The sequence below is a fragment of the Aegilops tauschii genome, chromosome 3, assembly GCF_002575655.3.
Source record: "Aegilops tauschii subsp. strangulata cultivar AL8/78 chromosome 3, Aet v6.0, whole genome shotgun sequence".
Lineage (NCBI taxonomy): Eukaryota > Viridiplantae > Streptophyta > Magnoliopsida > Poales > Poaceae > Aegilops > Aegilops tauschii.
Window position 1 is genome coordinate 308,471,788 of NC_053037.3, and position 17,820 is coordinate 308,489,607.

The 17,820-nt window shown below is 47.9% G+C and overlaps 1 protein-coding gene and 1 long non-coding RNA gene across 2 annotated transcripts; both read right to left on the reverse strand.

Moving 5' to 3' along the window:
* Positions 1-11,616: 11,616 nt before the first annotated feature.
* On the reverse strand, positions 11,617-13,042 carry LOC109769101 (uncharacterized). Its single transcript, XM_020327872.4, has one exon. It carries the CDS (start codon positions 12,831-12,833, stop codon positions 11,853-11,855), a length of 981 nt encoding a protein of 326 aa, XP_020183461.1. The 5' UTR covers positions 12,834-13,042; the 3' UTR covers positions 11,617-11,852.
* Positions 13,043-13,887: 845 nt separating this feature from the next.
* On the reverse strand, positions 13,888-17,144 carry LOC109769193 (uncharacterized). The gene is made up of 4 exons (XR_002234262.4): positions 16,968-17,144; positions 16,814-16,889; positions 14,889-16,715; positions 13,888-14,082 (listed from the first exon to the last, which is right to left on the reverse strand). It is a non-coding gene; the product is annotated as an uncharacterized lncRNA (long non-coding RNA).
* Between the last annotated feature and the right edge of the window lie 676 nt (positions 17,145-17,820).

The following is a 17,820-nucleotide window of genomic DNA, read 5'->3' on the forward strand; positions in this document are numbered from 1 at the left end:
AGAGTCAATAATCTAGTTCACATCGCCATGTGATTTAACATGAATAGTTCACATCACCATGTGATTAACACCCATAGTTCACATCGTCATGTGACCATCACCCAAAGGGTTTACTAGAGTCAGTAATCTAGTTCACATCGCTATGTGATTAACACCCAAAGAGTACTAAGATGTGATCATGTTTTGCTTGTGAGATAATTTTAGTCAACGGGTCTGTCATATTCAGATCTGTAAGTATTTTGCAAATTTCTATGTCTACAATGCTCTGCATGGAGCTACTCTAGCTAATTGCTCCCACTTTCAATATGTATCTAGACCGAGACTTAGAGTCATCTAGATTAGTGTCAAAACTTGCATCGATGTAACTCTTTACGATGAACCTTTTGTCACTTCCATAATCGAGAAACATATCCTTTATTCCACTAAGGATAATTTTGACCGCTGTCCAGTGATCTACTCCTAGATCACTATTGTACTCCCTTGCCAAAATCAGTGTAGGGTATACAATAGATCTGGTACACAGCATGGCATACTTTATAGAACCTATGGCCAAGGCATAAGGAATGACTTTCATTCTCTTTCTATCTTCTGCCGTGGTCGGGTTTTGAGTCTTACTCAATTTCACACCTTGTAACACAGGCAAGAACTCTTTCTTTGACTGTTCTATTTTGAACTACTTCAAAATCTTGTTAAGGTATGTACTCATTGAAAAAACTTATCAAGCGTCTTGATCTATCTCTATAGATCTTGATGCTCAATATGCAAGCAGCTTCACCGAGGTCTTTCTTTTTGAAAAACTCCTTTCAAACACTCCTTATCAACAATATGTCATTCGCATATACTTATCAGAAATGCTGTAGTGCTCCCACTCACTTTCTTGTAAATACAGGCTTCATCGCAAGTCTGTATAAAACTATATCCTTTGATCAACTTATCAAAGCGTATATTCCTACTCCGAGATGCTTGCACCAGTCCATAGATGGATCGCTGGAGCTTGCATATTTTGTTAGCACCTTTAGGATTGACAAAACCTCCTGGTTGCATCATATACAACTCTTCTTTAATAAATCCATTAAGGAATGCAGTTTTGTTTATCCATTTGCCATATTTCATAAAATGCGGCAATTGCTAACATGATTCAGACAGACTTAAGCATAGATACGAGTGAGAAACTCTCATCGTAGTCAACATCTTGAACTTGTCGAAAACCTTTTTGCGACAATTCTAGCTTTGTAGATAGTGATACTACTATCAGCGTCCGTCTTCCTCTTGACGATCCATTTATTCTCAATTGCTTGCCGATCATCGGGCAAGTCAACCAAAGTCCATACTTTGTTCTCATACATGGATCTCATCTCACATTTCATGGTCTCAAGCCATTTTGCGGAATCTAGGCTCACCATCGCTTCTTCATAGTTCGTAGGTTTGTCATGGTCTAGTAACATAACCTCCAGAACAGGATTACCGTACCACTCTGGTGCGGATCTTACTCTGGTTGACCTACAAGGTTTAGTAACAACTTGATCTGAAGTTTCATGATCATCATCATTAACTTCCTCACTCATTGGTATAGACGTCACAGGAACCGTTTCTTGTGATGAACTACTTTCCAATAAGGGAGTAGGTACAGTTACCTCATCAAGTTCTACTTTCCTCCCACTCACTTCTTTCGAGAGAAACTCCTTCTCTAGAAAGGATCCATTCTTAGCAACGAATGTCTTGCCTTCGGATCTGTGATAGAAGGTGTACCCAACTGTCTCCTTTGGGTATCCTATGAAGACACATTTCTCCGATTTGGGTTTGAGCTTATCAGGATGAAACTTTTTCACATAAGCATCGCAACCCCAAACTTTAAGAAACGACAACTTTGGTTTCTTGCTAAACCTCAGTTCATAAGGCGTCGTCTCAACGGATTTTGATGGTGCCCTATTTAACGTGAATGCAGCTGTCTCTAATGCATAACCCCAAAACGATAGTGGTAAATTGGTAAGAGACATCATAGATTGCACTATATCCAATAAAGTACGGTTATGACGTTCGGACACACCATTATGTTGTGGTGTTCCAGGTGGCGTGAGTAGCGAAACTATTTCACATTGTTTTAACTGAAGGCCAAACTCGTAACTCAAATACTCTTCTCCACGATCAGATCGTAGAAACTTTATTTTCTTGTTACGATGATTTTCCGCTTCACTCTGAAATTATATGAACTTTTCAAATGTTTCAGACTTCTGTTTCATTAAGGAGATATACCCATATCTGCTCAAATCATCTGTGAAGGTCAGAAAATAATGATACCTGCTATGAGCCTCAATATTCATCGGACCACATACATCTGTATGTATGATTTCCAACAAATCTGTTGCTCTCTCCATAGTTCCGGAGAACGGCGTTTTAGTCATCTTGCCCATGAGGCACGGTTCGCAAGCATCAAGTGATTCATAATCAAGTGATTCCAAAATCCCATCAGTATGGAGTTTCTTCATGCGCTTTACACCAATATGACCTAAACGGCAGTGCCACAAATAAGTTGCACTATCATTATTAACTTTGCATCTTTTGGCTTCAATATTATGAATATGTGTATCACTACGATCGAGATCCAACAAACCATTTTCGTTGGTGTGTATGACCATAGAAGGTTTTTATTCATGTAAATAGAACAACAATTGTTCTCTAACTTAGATGAATAACCGTATTGCAATAAACATGATCAAATCATATTCATGCTCAACGCAAACACCAAATAACACTTATTTAGTTTCAACACTAATCCCGAAAGTACAGGGAGTGTGCGATGATGATCATATCAATCTTGGAACTACTTCCAACACACATCGTCACCTCGCCTTTTACTAGTCTCTGTTTATTCTGCAACTCCCGTTTCGAGTTACTACTCTTAGCAACTAAAACAGTATCAAATACCGAGGGGTTGCTATAAACACTAGTAAGTACACATCAATAACATGTATATCCAATATACCTTTGTTCACTTTGCCATCCTTCTTATCCACCAAATAGTTGGGGTAGTTCCGCTTCCAGTGACCAGTCCCTTTGCAGTAGAAGCACTTAGTCTCAGGCTTAGGTACAGACTTGGGTTTCTTCACTTGAGTAGCAACTTGCTTGCCGTTCTTTTTGAAGTTCCCCTTCTTCCCTTTGCCCTTTTCTTGAAACTAGTGGTCCAGTCAACCATCAACACTTGAAGTGGTCTCGTCAACCATCAACACTTGATGTTTTTCTTGATTTCTACCTTCGTCGATTTAAGCATCACGAAGAGCTCGGGAATTACTTTTGTCATCCCTTGCATACTATAGTTCATCACGAAGTTCTACTAACTTGGTGATGGTGACTAGAGAATTCTGTCAATCACTATTTTATCTGGAAGATAAACTCCCACTTGATTCAAGCGATTGTAGTACCCAGACAATCTGAGCACATGCTCACTAGTTGAGCGATTCTCCTCCATCTTTTAGCTATAGAACTTGTTGGAGACTTCATATCTCTCAACTCGGGTATTTGCTTGAAATATTAACTTCAACTCCTGGAACATCTCATATGGTCCATGACGTTCAAAACGTCTTTGAAGTCCCGATTCTAAGCCGTTAAGCATGGTGCACTAAACTATCAAGTAGTCATCATATTGAGCTAGCCAAACGTTCATAACGTCTGCATCTGCTCCTGCAATAGGTCTGTCACCTAGCGGTGCATCAAGGACATAATTTTTCTGTGCAGCAATGAGGATAATCCTTAGATCACGGATCCAATCCGCATCTTTGCTACTAACATTTTTCAACATAATATTTCTCTAGGAACATATCAAAAATAAACAGGGAAGCAACAACGCGAGCTATTGATCTACAACATAATTTGCAAAATACTATCAGGACTAAGTTCATGATAAATTTAAGTTCAATTAATCATATTACTTAAGAACTCCCACTTAGATAGATATCCCTCTCATCATCTAAGTGATTACGTGATCCAAAGCAACTAAACCATGTCCGATTAACACGTGAGATGGAGTAGTTTCAATGGTGAACATCACTATGTTGATCATATCTACTATATGATTCACGCTCGACCTTTCGGTCTCTGTGTTCCGAGGCCATATTTGTATATGCTAGGCTCGTCAAGTTTAACCTGAGTATTCCGCGTGTGCAACTGTTTTGCACCCGTTGTATTTGAACGTAGAGCCTATCACACCCGATTAACACGTGGTGTCTCAGCACGAAGAACTTTTGCAACGGTGCATACTCTGGGAGAACACTTTTATCTTGAAATTTTAGTGAGAGATCATCTTATAATGCTACCGTCAATCAAAGCAAGATAAGATGCATAAAGGATTAACATCACATGCAATCAATATAAGTGATATGATATGGCCATCATCATCTTGTGCTTGTGATCTCCATCTCCGAAGCACCGTGCTCGTGATCTCCATCTCCGAAGCACCATCATGATCACCATCGTCACCGGCTCGACACCTTGATCTCCATCGTAGTATCGTTGTCGTCTCGCCAACTTATTGCTTTTACGACTATCGCTACCGCTTAGTGATAAAGTGAAACTATTACATGGTGATTGCATCTCATACAATAAAGCGACAACCATATGGCTCCTGCCAGTTGCCGATAACTCGGTCACAAAACATGATCATCTCATACAACACATTATATCACATCATGTCTTAACCATATCACATCACAATATGCCCTGCAAAAACAAGTTAGACGTCCTCTACTTTGTTGTTGCATATTTTACGTGGCTGCTACGGGCTTAGCAAGAACCGTTCTTACCTACGCATCAAAACCACAACGATAGTTTGTCAAGTTGGTGCTGTTTTAACCTTCGCAAGGACCGGGCGTAGCCACACTCGGTTCAACTAAAGTGAGAGAGACAGACACCCGCCAGTCACCTTTAAGCAACGAGTGCTCCGAACGGTGAAACCAGTCTCGCGTAAGCGTACGCGTAATGTCGGTCCGGGCCGCTTCATCTCACAATACCGCTGAACCAAAGTATGACATGCTGGTAAGCAGTATGACTTATATCGTCCACAACTCACTTGTGTTCTACTCGTGCATAGCATCAACGCATAAAACCAGGCTCGGATGCCACTGTTGGGGAACGTAGTAATTTCAAAAATTTCCTACGCACACGCAAGATCATGGTGATGCATAGCAACGAGAGGGGAGAGTGTTGTCCACGTACCCTCGTAGACCGACAGCGGAAGCGTTATCACAACGCGGTTGATGTAGTCGTACGTCTTCACGATCCGACCGATCAAGTACCGAACGCACGGCACCTCCGAGTTCTACACACGTTCAGCTCGATGACGTCCCTCGAACTCCGGTCCAGCCGAGTGTTGAGGGAGAGTTTCGTCAGCACGACGGCGTGGTGACGATGATGATGTTCCACCGACGCAGGGCTTCGCCTAAGCTCCGCAACGGTATTATCGAGGTGTAATTTGGTGGAGGGGGGCACCGCACACGGCTAAGAGATCTCAAGGATCAATTGTTGTGTCTATGGGGTGCCCCCCTGCCCCCGTATATAAAGGATGGAGGAGGGGAGGCCGGCCAGCCCCTGGGGCGCGCCAGAAGGTTGGAGTCCTACTAGAACTCCCTAGTCCTAGTAGGATTCCTCCTCCCACATGGAATAGGAAAAGGGGAAGGGAAAAAGAGAAGGAAGGAAGGAGGCGCCCCCCTTCCCTAGTCCAATTCGGACCAGACCAAGGGGAGGGGCGCAGCCATCTTTTGAGGCATTTCTCTCCTTTCCCGTATGGCCCATTAAGGCCCAATACGAATTCCCGTAACTCTCCGGTACTCCGAAAAATACCCGAATCACTCGGAACCTTTCCGAAGTCTGAATATAGTCGTCCAATATATAGATTTTTACGTCTCGACCATTTCGAGACTCCTCGTCATATCCCCGATCTCATCCGGGACTCCGAACTCTTTCGGTACATCAAAACTCAATAAAACTGTCATCGTAACGTTAAGCGTGCGGACCCTACGGGTTCGAGAACTATGTAGACATGACCGAGACACGTCTCCGGTCAATAACCAATAGCGGGACCTGGATGCCCATATTGGCTCCCACATATTCTACGAAGATCTTTATCGGTCAGACCGCATAACAACATACGTTGTTCCCTTTGTCACCGGTATGTTACTTGCCCGAGATTTGATCGTCGGTATCTCGATACCTAGTTCAATCTCGTTACCGGCAAGTCTCTTTACTCGTTCCATAATACATCATCCCGCAACTAACTCATTAGTCACAATGCTTGCAAGGCTTATAGTGATGTGCATTACCGAGTGGGCCCAGAGATACCTCTCCGACAATCGGAGTGACAAATCCTAATCTCGAAATACGCCAACCCAACAAGTACCTTTGGAGACACCTGTAGAGCACCTTTATAATCACCCATTTACGTTGTGACGTTTGGTAGCACACAAAGTGTTCCTCCGGTAAACGGGAGTTGCATAATCTCATGGTCATAGGAACATGTATAAGTCATGAAGAAAGCAATAGCAACATACTAAACGATCGGGTGCTAAGCTAACGGAATGGGTCAAGTCAATCACGTCATTCTCCTAATGAGGTGATCCCGTTAATCAAATGACAACTCATGTCTATGGCTAGGAAACATAACCATCTTTGATTAACGAGCTAGTCAAGTAGAGGCATACTAGTGACACTGTGTTTGTCTATGTATTCACACATGTATTATGTTTCCGGTTAATACAATTCTAGCATGAATAATAAACATTTATCATGATATAAGGAAATAAATAATAACTTTATTATTGCCTCTAGGGCATATTTCCTTCAACTCCACCCCAAGAAACTCAAGATCCACACCAGCCTCCCTCGAATGTGTCCGACCTAGAAGTTGCTCGTACGTATCCGTAAAGATATCCTCTTTCCGTTGTTGATCCATAATCACCTCATCATTGTGCCTGAGGTGAGGGATGAAATTCTTGGATCTGCGTCCATTCGCCACAGCGTGGAACAATTTCTTGTTCGCATCCCCCTCGCGAATCCACCTAAGCCGCGATCGCTGCCTCTCAATGGTACCCTGCAGGGAGGCCAACCCAAGCAGCGCATGCTTGATCGTGCCCCTGAGCCATCTTTCTTCCGGCGTGAGGTCACGGACCTCCATGGCGCGGTCCAAACACAAGATAATGAAGTTCGCAATGGACATCTCAGTCTTGATGTTACCAGTTTTCCTCTATCCCCATGCCTGAAGTGTTGTCGTCGTGTTACGGAGTAGTGCATCCAACCTCTTAAAGGGATCGACGATGTGATCGTCACACACCCAAGCATCCCTGACCGTCTGTTCAAACCCCTCCAGCTTCAGCCAAAACAGCTCAAAACGAAATCTTTTCTTCGCACAGAAGGGTGCAGAGGTGGTTAAGTGCAGAGGTGCGTGATCCGAGATGTTAGTAGATAGCGCTTGCAGAAGCGTATCCGGGTAGTTAAGCTCCCAGTCCACCGACACAAGCACACGGTCAATTTTCGTCATCACCGGCTACTCTCTTTCATTAGACTATGTAAACCGCCTCCCATGCATATATGGTTCCTTGAGCTCACAATCATCTACAAATTCTTTAAACCTTCTCATGATCCTCCGGTTAAGATTATTATTATTCTTCTCATCTGCACGTAAGATCATATTAAAATCACCGAGCACCATCCAAGGCCCCAGACAAACAGCACGTCTATTGTGAAGCTCGACCAGAAATTGCATCTTCTCATCGTCCCCTTGCGGACCATAAACTACTGTCACCCACCATGAAAACCCTTCCTTAGTGTGCACCATTCCCGTTAGGGCATGAGTATCGAAGACAACGTTATCCACCTCCAACATCGACGTGTCCCACCCCAAGAGAATACCTCCCCGAGTATCAGACGCCGGCAGGTAGGCAAAACCATCAAACGATGGCCCCATACATTGCATCACTATAAAAGGGTTAATTAAATCAAGCTTCGTTTCTTGCAAGCACGCTAGGTTCACTTTGGCTTCACCCAGAAACTCCCGCATGGCATTCCTCTTCGCTGGGTTGTTTAACCCCCTCACATTCCAACATAACACCTTGGGATTCCAATCCATGAAATCGAGATGCCCTCTTAGACCACCCTCGAACGCAATGGACACCTATGCCGCGCCCATCACGACTGACTCTCCTGTTACCATGTCACACACCGGCGGCACCTCCTTACCGAACAATGCCGCAATTACCCGAATGTGCTGCTCCCTCAGTGGAGACTCAAAGATCTCGGCCAACTCTGCAATGTTGTCATCGTTTCCCTCCAAATCCTCCAAAACGATCCCAAGGGCCCTCATGAGAACGTTCTCCGCTTGAGTAGCTTTGCCCACCTTAGATATCGAAGCACGTTTGGACCCCCGAGTCGTGCGGCGCGGCATGTATGGCTCCGCCTCTGGCCTCAGGGTGGATTGCACCTCCAAACGAAGTGGGGGTGCAAGCTTGCGCACCAGCGCATTGCAGACCCATTTGAGCTTCTCGAATGCTACCGCTTCCTAGGGGGTCATACCACTCGTGCATGCTTGGAACTGCCCTTGCATGTTCAATTCGACGTGTGCTTCACCCTGAACCCCGCTCACCCCCTGGTTGTCCGCCACTTGTCTCGAACTGAGAGGCTCCTCCACCGCGGGAGAATCTCCCCCCGTCCGCACCTCCATGCATGCAGGAACCACGACCCCAATCATTGGTGGGGCCAGCTGCCGATCCTCTGTGGCCTGATCCATCAACGCGGGCAGCGCTCCACCCGAAGCCACCATGTGGCCACTCTTCGCCCGCTCCGGCTCCGGCTGCCCCGTAGAGTCCACCACCTGGCTCGGACCCATTGGCCCAGGACCCACCAACTGCCTCGCAGCTATCTCCTGCGTGACCTCCGGGCCCCCAAGATCCACCTCGTGCTCGCTGTGTCCGGGCCCCGCCACCATGCAGCTTTCCACCCTATCATCCCGCGGCTGCACAAACACCAGGGCCCCACCATCGACCTCGGGATTGGTCATTGTCCTCATCACCTCCAACCGACTGGCCTCGCGGTCCGAACCCAGCACAGGACTCAAAACCTCCTCCCTCTCCTGCACCCCTGTGGGAGCTACCTCCGGCGCAGGCGGAGCGCTAACGACAGAACGGACTCCGCTAACCTGATCCGCAGCACGAGTGTCCACCTCCTGCGACTGCTCCCCCTCCAACTCCTATCCACCATTATTGCCATGTTGATTCAAATTTTGAAACTCCCGGCGCTCAGATTCCACCACCTGCCTCCCCGCGCCACCCAACCGGTCAAAAGCAGAGACGCGGGACGTCAGCCTATCCTGAACCGCCACGCTAGGCCCACGTCCCCCCACCCGTTGTACTTGCTCCATCGGAGGGATCCGCCAGTCGAGCTGACCGGCGCCAACCGAACCGCCGGGGGCTTGCCGACCCACCGCGGCACCGCTGCCGCCCGAATTGGCACCCCGACGATCACGGACACCGAAATGCCAGTCTAACCTATGGGTGCTTGGACCTCCACCTCTGTCTAGCTCCTGGTCCGGCAGGCCGCTCTGCCCACTATCCGATGACGTCCCCAGAAACCATGGCCCTTCGAATGTCAACACCGAATCCAGATGGATGAGCACTCTGTGCTGGAGGACCTTTGGCTCGAATAACTCCCTCTGCTCCGACGGCTCCGGCACCGCCAACCATCTGCGCGAAGGAATCCTGTCCGGCTCCGCCGTCCAAGCCGTGAGCTTGAACGACGACAGATCTGCCCTTGACGAGGTCTCCGGCGCCACCGCCTCGATGATGCAAGAACCACCCAGGAAACTCTCCACCACTTCCAAGTCCCATGCGTGAGGGGGAATGCCTTCTAGCTCCGGCCCCACCTTGTATTGCATGGCCGCGGACACCGCCTGAGACTGCCGAATCCACTGCCGGAAGGATAGCCTGCGCCCCCTGAACTCCAGCACCGGGCGGTTCCCCATCCTGTTGCGATCCTCCCTCCTCCCAAAAACCACCAGGAAATCCTCTGGTCTGAATCTGTGAACCGACACACGATCCGGCGAGATGCCCATCCTCTCCCGCAGTGCCTCCAGCACGAACTCGGCGAAACAGACTCCCGGCCACCAGAGACGAACAGCACCATCGCCTGCTGCAACCTGCTCTCCAGCTCATCCATCGCGCGTGTCCGCCGGACGACGCACAACTCCCCCGGCTCCATAACCACGTCCGACTCGACCTCCAGCCGCGGCGGGGCGAGACGAGGCCATACCGGCGCCACCCGGCCCAGCGACGACGGCGGAGGAGGTGGAGGGGGGATGCGGCGGACCGGCACCCCACTCGCCGCGATGGGGTCCGACGACGTGCCCGGCCGCCCATCCCGACTAGCGACCTTGGCCGCGGCCTCCCGCCTGAGCTCTTCGACCGGAGATGGACTGCGCGGCCGCTTGCACTGCGCGGCGACATGCCCAGGCAGCCCACACCGGAGGCAGACGACCTCGTTGGTACAATCCTTCAAGAAATGACCTTTCGCGAGGCAGCGGAAACACTTATCGCGCATCTCCGGCGACACTTCCTTGCGAGGCGGCGACGGACGGCGCACCGCCGGCGCAGGCCTCTCCTCACAACGCCGCCGCCACAGCGTCTTCTTGGAGGCACGAGGGCACGACCGCACCCGCCACCGGCGGCACAGTCTGCACCTCCGCCGCCTCAGATCCCTCGGAGGCCGACGAGATGCCCAGCCCGGAAACGACGGGACGCTCTCCGCGGAAGGACGAGGTCACAGAACGCGGGCTCCCCGCCATGGCGCCTGCCGGAGGAAACAGGGGGGGAGGGGGGGGGGGGGGGGGGGGGGGAAGGGACACTCCGGCGAAGGACCGGATCTTGGGTGGCCGCCGCTGCCGGAGTGGCAAGCGACGGGACGGTGGACGCCGGCACCGGAGTGGTGCACGGCGGAATCTCGGACGCGTGCGTGCTGCGCTCTCTCGCTCGCCCCAGATGTTGTGGAAGAGGCACTTACAAACGAAGTGTTTTTTTCCGCTCGGACCTCTCGTTTCGCCTGCTCGCCCGACGACCACCCGCCCCACCTTGCCCCCTACCTCAATCTATGTGACGCCGCCTCTCTTGAGCCGGCACGCTCGCCTCGCAGCCATGACCCCCCGCCCCACCATGAGGACCTCGGACAGCAGCCATGGATCGGCGTGTGACGCGACGCCATGGATGGCAACAGATGCCGTCCCAGGCAAACGCGCGCGAGCTGGGTGGCAGCCGCCCCATCCCAGCGTCCACGGCGGGGCTCCGAGCTCTCGCGGCGCCACGACCTGGACCGTGACGAGCCGTGTGTGCGTGCGCGTTGGCTCCCGACTCCGCCCGCTGCTCGCTCGTGCGCGCTGTATACCGTGCGTGCTATCTGCTGGTGTGCGCGTGGTGTGTGCTTGTGCGCTGGTCCTGGCGTGTGTGTGCTCTGACTGTGCCACCGTGCCGGACGGCGCACACAACGATAAATTGAAGAAACCAATTTCCACTGTGAGGAAGGACAGCACATAGTAGAACGTCAAAAGGGATGCAATCAACCATGGCTCCGCAACTCCATCATCCACTATTTTTACAAGTATCAGTTATGCCCAATTCCATTACATCGTGATTCTGAGAAAGGAAAAGGAATCTATTACATCGTGGATGTGCCAAGCAAAACCACCGAGCAAGCAAAGATCAAGGGATTCACAGTTAATGAAAACTGATAATTATAACATGTCTAATACACAAGTATACCAGCGTCAACTAAATGCAGAAGGAAATAAAAAGTAAAGCTGGGGATGGCCAGGCACTGTGATCCTTCTATCTGATCTTCTTGTTCATGTTGCCGGCGAGCTGCCGCATCTGGAACCTCCAGAACATGAAGATGGCGATGGCGGCGCCGACCAAGATTAACAGCGCCACCATCTCCCCCTCCCCCTCCTTTTTCCAGTCCACCTCCTCGATCCGCCATTCCCTCTTCCCCTCCACCTCCGCCTCCACCAGCGCGTACACCCGCTTCCGCTCCCTTACCGCCACCGCCACCGCCACCGCCGCGACGGCGCCGTTCGGTTCCCCCACGTCATGCTCCGCGCAAGACACCCACCCGTCGTTGCTCCCGACCAGGCGCAGAGTCGCGGCCCCGCCCACCGCCACCGTCCCATCGCTCCGCACCGCGACGGCGACCGGCGTGGCGGGCGTAAAGGGCCCTGAAACGGCTCTTGCGGATCCGTCCTCCATGTCGACGCGGAGGAGGTGGCCGGTGCTGGGACGGCCGACGAGGAGGAACCCGCGGCTCACGTGCGCGGTGAGGGAGGAAAGGGGCTCCGAGCCATAGACGGGCGAAGCAGGGAGCGCGGCGAGGTCGCCGTCAGGGGAAAGGCTGTAGATTTGGGCGCCCAAGGTGAGGAATGCGACGCCAGATTGTGGGTCAACGGCGACGCCGCCGGGCGCGGCGGGGTCGGGGAGCGTGGTGGAGAAGAGGAGGCGATGGGGCCGAGGGGTGCGGAGGTCGAAAGCGGAGACGGAACCGGCGGACGCTACTATGAGGCGACGGCGGCGGTCATCAACGGCGACTGCGGAGGCACCGGGGGACGCGATCGATTCGGTCACGCCGGCGTCGGATACGGATAGGACGGCGTCGCCTCCGCCGGCGACGACGAAGTGCTGAGCGGTGGGGTCCCAGGCCAGGGAGGAGGGGGAGACGCCGCGACTAGGGATGAAGGTGACGACGTGCCGCGCGGAGGAGGGGCGTGGGGCAACTGCGGCGAGGATGAGCAAGACCGCTATGTAGGAGGCGGCCATGTTGGAAGGGTTGGGTTGTGGGTAGATTCAATCGGAAGAAGACGATCTGAGCCCGTCTTCGACTAGTTATGGCCTCGAGGATCAAAGCCAACAGCTAGAGCACGCGTGATAACAAAAATTATCGGCCCTAGCGGCTCGCTAGCCACTTGATCAATCCATCATATGCGCTTGCCACTTGTAATAACAAGAAATTTAGGTCACTACCCGTGAAACGTTTTAATTATCCACATGTATAGCAGAATTTTTGGGATATCTCCATTGGTCATCCTTACCATGATCGATTGTTGGATTACAAAAAAAGTATTTTTACTTGGAGATTTTGTCTAGACCAATGCATAGAGATGGGAGGAACAACTGGATTAACATCAATATATGTGGATATAAAATGCGAATACAAAGGTTCGGGGTGAGAAATCAGCAAGGCATGAGAGGGATCCAAGATGAGGGGTAGAAGCAAAGATGGGAAGCTGAAGATGATTCACGAATCAATTCGCTGTCCTCCTCTGTCTAGCTTCTCCTTTATAAACACTAGTTGACCCGTTGCGCCAAATGGCGCAGAGACCCGCTAAAGCCACGTTGTCGATGAAAATAGTTTTATTTTGCAAAGACCTATTCAATATTTGTAGTAGAATGCTATATTAAAAATATGGTCATCATGCTGCGAAACTCGTTGCACCAAATAGCGCAAAGACCTATTGATTCCATGTTAGTTATGAAAAGAAAGAAATCCATGGTTTAGTTGATTTTGTTGCAGGTAAGCACATATGACAATAAATTTATTCTCTCTTAGTTGGGGAAAACAGGGGCTTGTTGCGCCAAATGGTGCAGAGGCACCCTAAATACATGTGCACGAGGAAAAAATATCCATGATTCAATCGTCTTAAATAGAAAACTTGATCGATCGTTGTCTACAATGAGATGTATATACACATTTTAATTTGACAACAAAAAATATTTGCTACCATTTTCACAGAGACCTATTTGAAATCATGTACGCATTAAAAATATGTGCACTTTCCGGTGACCGTGTTTGAGCAAAAGAAAATACATAGGCTTTTGTTTAAAAATATATGCGTCTATAAAATCATGAGTGCTTGGCCATACCCATAGTAGAATACAAAGAAGACAGGGGACTACATATCAACTCCTATCTTGCTCTTAAAACAAAACAATAAAACTTATCATTTACTCTCTTCAGAGCATTCTCCTCTTCTCCTTCTCGGGTGCCCTGTTTGGCTTCCAACGAATCCTGCACCACGACCGCCAAAGCCAAGGCAAGTGTTATTTACATAGCAGAAAAACAATGCATAATACAATTATAGACATCTCTAGCAAAATTATTTACTGCGCATGTAGATGGAGACTAAAACGAAGAAGTCATTAAGAATCAAGACGAAGGTCTGGTCATAGTATCTAGTACACTCAGCCAGGAGTCTCAAATGATCTAAACGCTATTATATTAAAAGTAGTGATCTAAATGCTCTAGTATTTCTTTACGGAGGGAGTACCAGTCATGCCATAGTTAAGTTTCAGTTCAAATATCACGTAAAAACTTTTCAACTTAACTTAAAAACATACTAAGACTCCACCAATTGACTTCCACTTACAAGGTTCTCATATAGATGGACCCAGGAGACAAAATTACGACAGGTTAGACAAAAAAAGAGGGAACATTTTCCTGTCAAAGGTGTTTCAAAATTAACAAGAGGAAAACACAGGAAAATTACCGTCTCTCGTCTCGTCAAAATTACTGTGTCAACCTGATTGTTTTTTAGAGGCCCAAATTTTCTTGATTCTGATTAGATGACACGGTAAACTGACTATAAAAGCTGTCATTTCATACCATAACCCAATGACTAATAATGAACATCTCTCGATATGCAATATGATTTCAGAGTCAAACATACCATTATTTGCTATTGGACCAACCAAATGTGGTTTCAACTCCACATGAGAAAAACAATGTGGGAACTGAACATACATCCGAGCATACAAAACCAAAAATTCAAGCAAGAATTAGACAGGGCGTCTAAGGCCACGATAGCATTCACTCACCTTGGTATGCAACATCGGTGGAGTGAAATGTATCAATGCCACGATAACATCCACATGTCCACCTTCATGCCTCCCTGACTCCTGCCGACCATGCACCTCTGCCATGGCGTGTCCCCACATTCCCAGCCACGCCTTCTCAAGTACTCCCAAGAAGACAACGGCAGTAATAGACTGAGCCAATATTATAAACTTAATATTAGTACTATTGGACAGACGTTTATCTTACACATGAACCATGTAAAATGCAAAATTACTAATGCCAGCTTAATAAAATGACTCCCTGGTGTTGTACATGGCAACCCAAAGATCATGCTTGGTACTATCTTAGGTAGCAACCAATAAGCTAAAAGAAGGGAAACTTAATAAAGGTGCTGAATCACATATAATTCATGCTGCCCTTGATAATGGATCAATCAACTTTTCCTAAATTAAACAATAGTGAAATTCCAGTAGCCTAAAGTCCTGATTTGCACATATAGGATATAAGATCATATGATCAAGAACAGTAGCCATGTTCAATATAACAAACCTAGAACCTGCACTACATATGTTAACCATTGTAGCTTCATCTAGTAAAATTAGAACAATATCAGATCTTATGATCAAGAACAGTAGCCCTGTTCGATGGAAGGCAATCTATTCAGGTGAAAAAGACATGGAGAAATAGCAACACGGATGCTACCCGGCACGAGACACTACTTTTTGATATAGCAGCACTGATTATAACGAACATGATCTATTAAGTGAACAAAAGCTATTTTCCCCTAAAAAATAACTCGCATTATTTTTAAGAGAAAAGCCTAAGAGTTATAAATTTAAAAAGTAGAACCATCCAAATTATTGATTTATAAACTGTCAGATGCATCCAGTCAAGTACTTTAAGAGAGAGGCAAATAGCAAGAAACCAAAGCAGACCCCTGCCTCCTAAAGAAGAGCTTCAATAAACTTAAATTGACATCCTATCAACTAATCTATACAGACGAGAACCTTCCGAAATGTCAGCCTCTCAGCCAAGATCATGATGATATTCAGACCTTCACCAAAAGGAAGTAACTTCATCAGTTGTGACGTATGACACATATATTTCAAAATCAAAATCAAAAGGAAGTAACTTCATGAGTTGTGACCTATGAGCAAGTATATATCTCAATGGCAGCTGAAAAGAAGTCGATCTCTGAAGGTTCTTGCCATATGTATCCCGGCTAGACATCTTTGCTTCGAGCAAATCTTTTAGTGCTTTCATGTTTATGCATCTCAAATTCTTTCCATTTGCATCCCTTCTTCTGCTAGTTAATACAAACACCGAACTAAAATACATTTGGAAAGGTCTAGAGAGATCTCAGGAGAAATTTAATGATATTAGCAAAAAGTTACATAGAGGAGGCACTTGTTTGTTACATGCAATTCTTATTACATCCACTCCTTCATCCAGCGCAGCAAGAGGGATCCATATCCATAACTGGCGTTGTAATGAACTGCGGTTTCTTTCAAAAATTTAGCCTGAGAATTGGACAAATATACTTCTGTGTACAACAGAAAGAGTGAGCGCATGGCCTCCAAAACAGGTATAACAACGGAAACAAGTGTACACATCCTGCTCACACGCATACACGAAATATAAGCAGCACGAGAACGAACAACACACAACGCCCGACCATATCCGGAACATTTACACGATCAGCACGACATACAGATATTTAAAAGATCACAAAGGCAGACAGCATGACACAGAAGATACTGAAAGTAAAACATGCACACATGTAGTAGAAAGGAAAGAAGAAGACCTTGATGAGTCGAACGACACAGCGACAACAGAGATCGTGCAACCTGCGAAATACACAAAAAATAATCGATCAGAGCACAACGACACACAGGCATGCGATGAACACTCGCCGGTCACAGAAGCATCAGAACGGCCTATTTACCCGAGGCAGCAAGCAGAAGGTTGGGTAAGCAGCAGGACCGACGAGAAGAAGAAGCGCCAGCGACAGGAGAAGTAGGCTGAACCGTAGAACAAGCGTCAGCACACACGCATTTCATCAAACATTCTATAGGCAAGCACAAGAGGAGTGGACTAACCTCAGTGAGAAGGAGAGACGGACCCAAGGCTCGACGCAAGCGACAACAGGAAACCGTACCAAACTGCCCATGAAGGAAACGAAGGCAAACGTGCGAAATTAGCACGACGAATCCAAAGCAGTAGCGAAGAACATGCGAACCAGAGAAGGACGAACCACAACCAGCTTGATGATTTGGTGTGGCATACAAGAGTATATAAGAGGGTACAAACCGACTTGGGGTAGGGCTACAAAACTGACTTGGACTAGAAGTCGTATACCATAATGACTACTCTAACATCCCCCCGCAGTATCAACGGCAGGCTCGACGACGTTGAGACTGAAACAGATATCTTGAAACGGCTTAGTAGGCAGTGCCTTGGTGAAAATGTCAGCAAACTGAGCCGTAGAGGGAACATGAAGCACCCGAACCTGACCAAGAGCAACCTTTTCACGAACAAAATGAATATCAATCTCAATATGCTTTGTGCGTCGGTGTTGAACTGGATTGCTGGTCATGTAGACTGCTGATATGTTGTCACAGTAGACAATAGTGGCCTGCTCAATAGGCATGTGTAGCTCGGAGAGTAACTGCCGAATCCAGATTGTATCTGCAAGGGCATGTGCCACAGCGCGATACTCAGCCTCGGCCGACGAACGTGAGACTGTAACCTGTCTTTTCGAAGACCAAGAAATCAAATTGTTACCAAGAAAAACACAAAAACCGGAAGTGGACCTTCGAGTGTCAGGACAACCAGCCGAGTCTGCATCAGAGTATGCGGTAAGCGAGTTTGGAGAAGAATTATTGAGGTGGAGACCATGATTGAGAGTTCCTTTTAAATACCGAAGAATGCGTTTAACATGATTATAGTGAG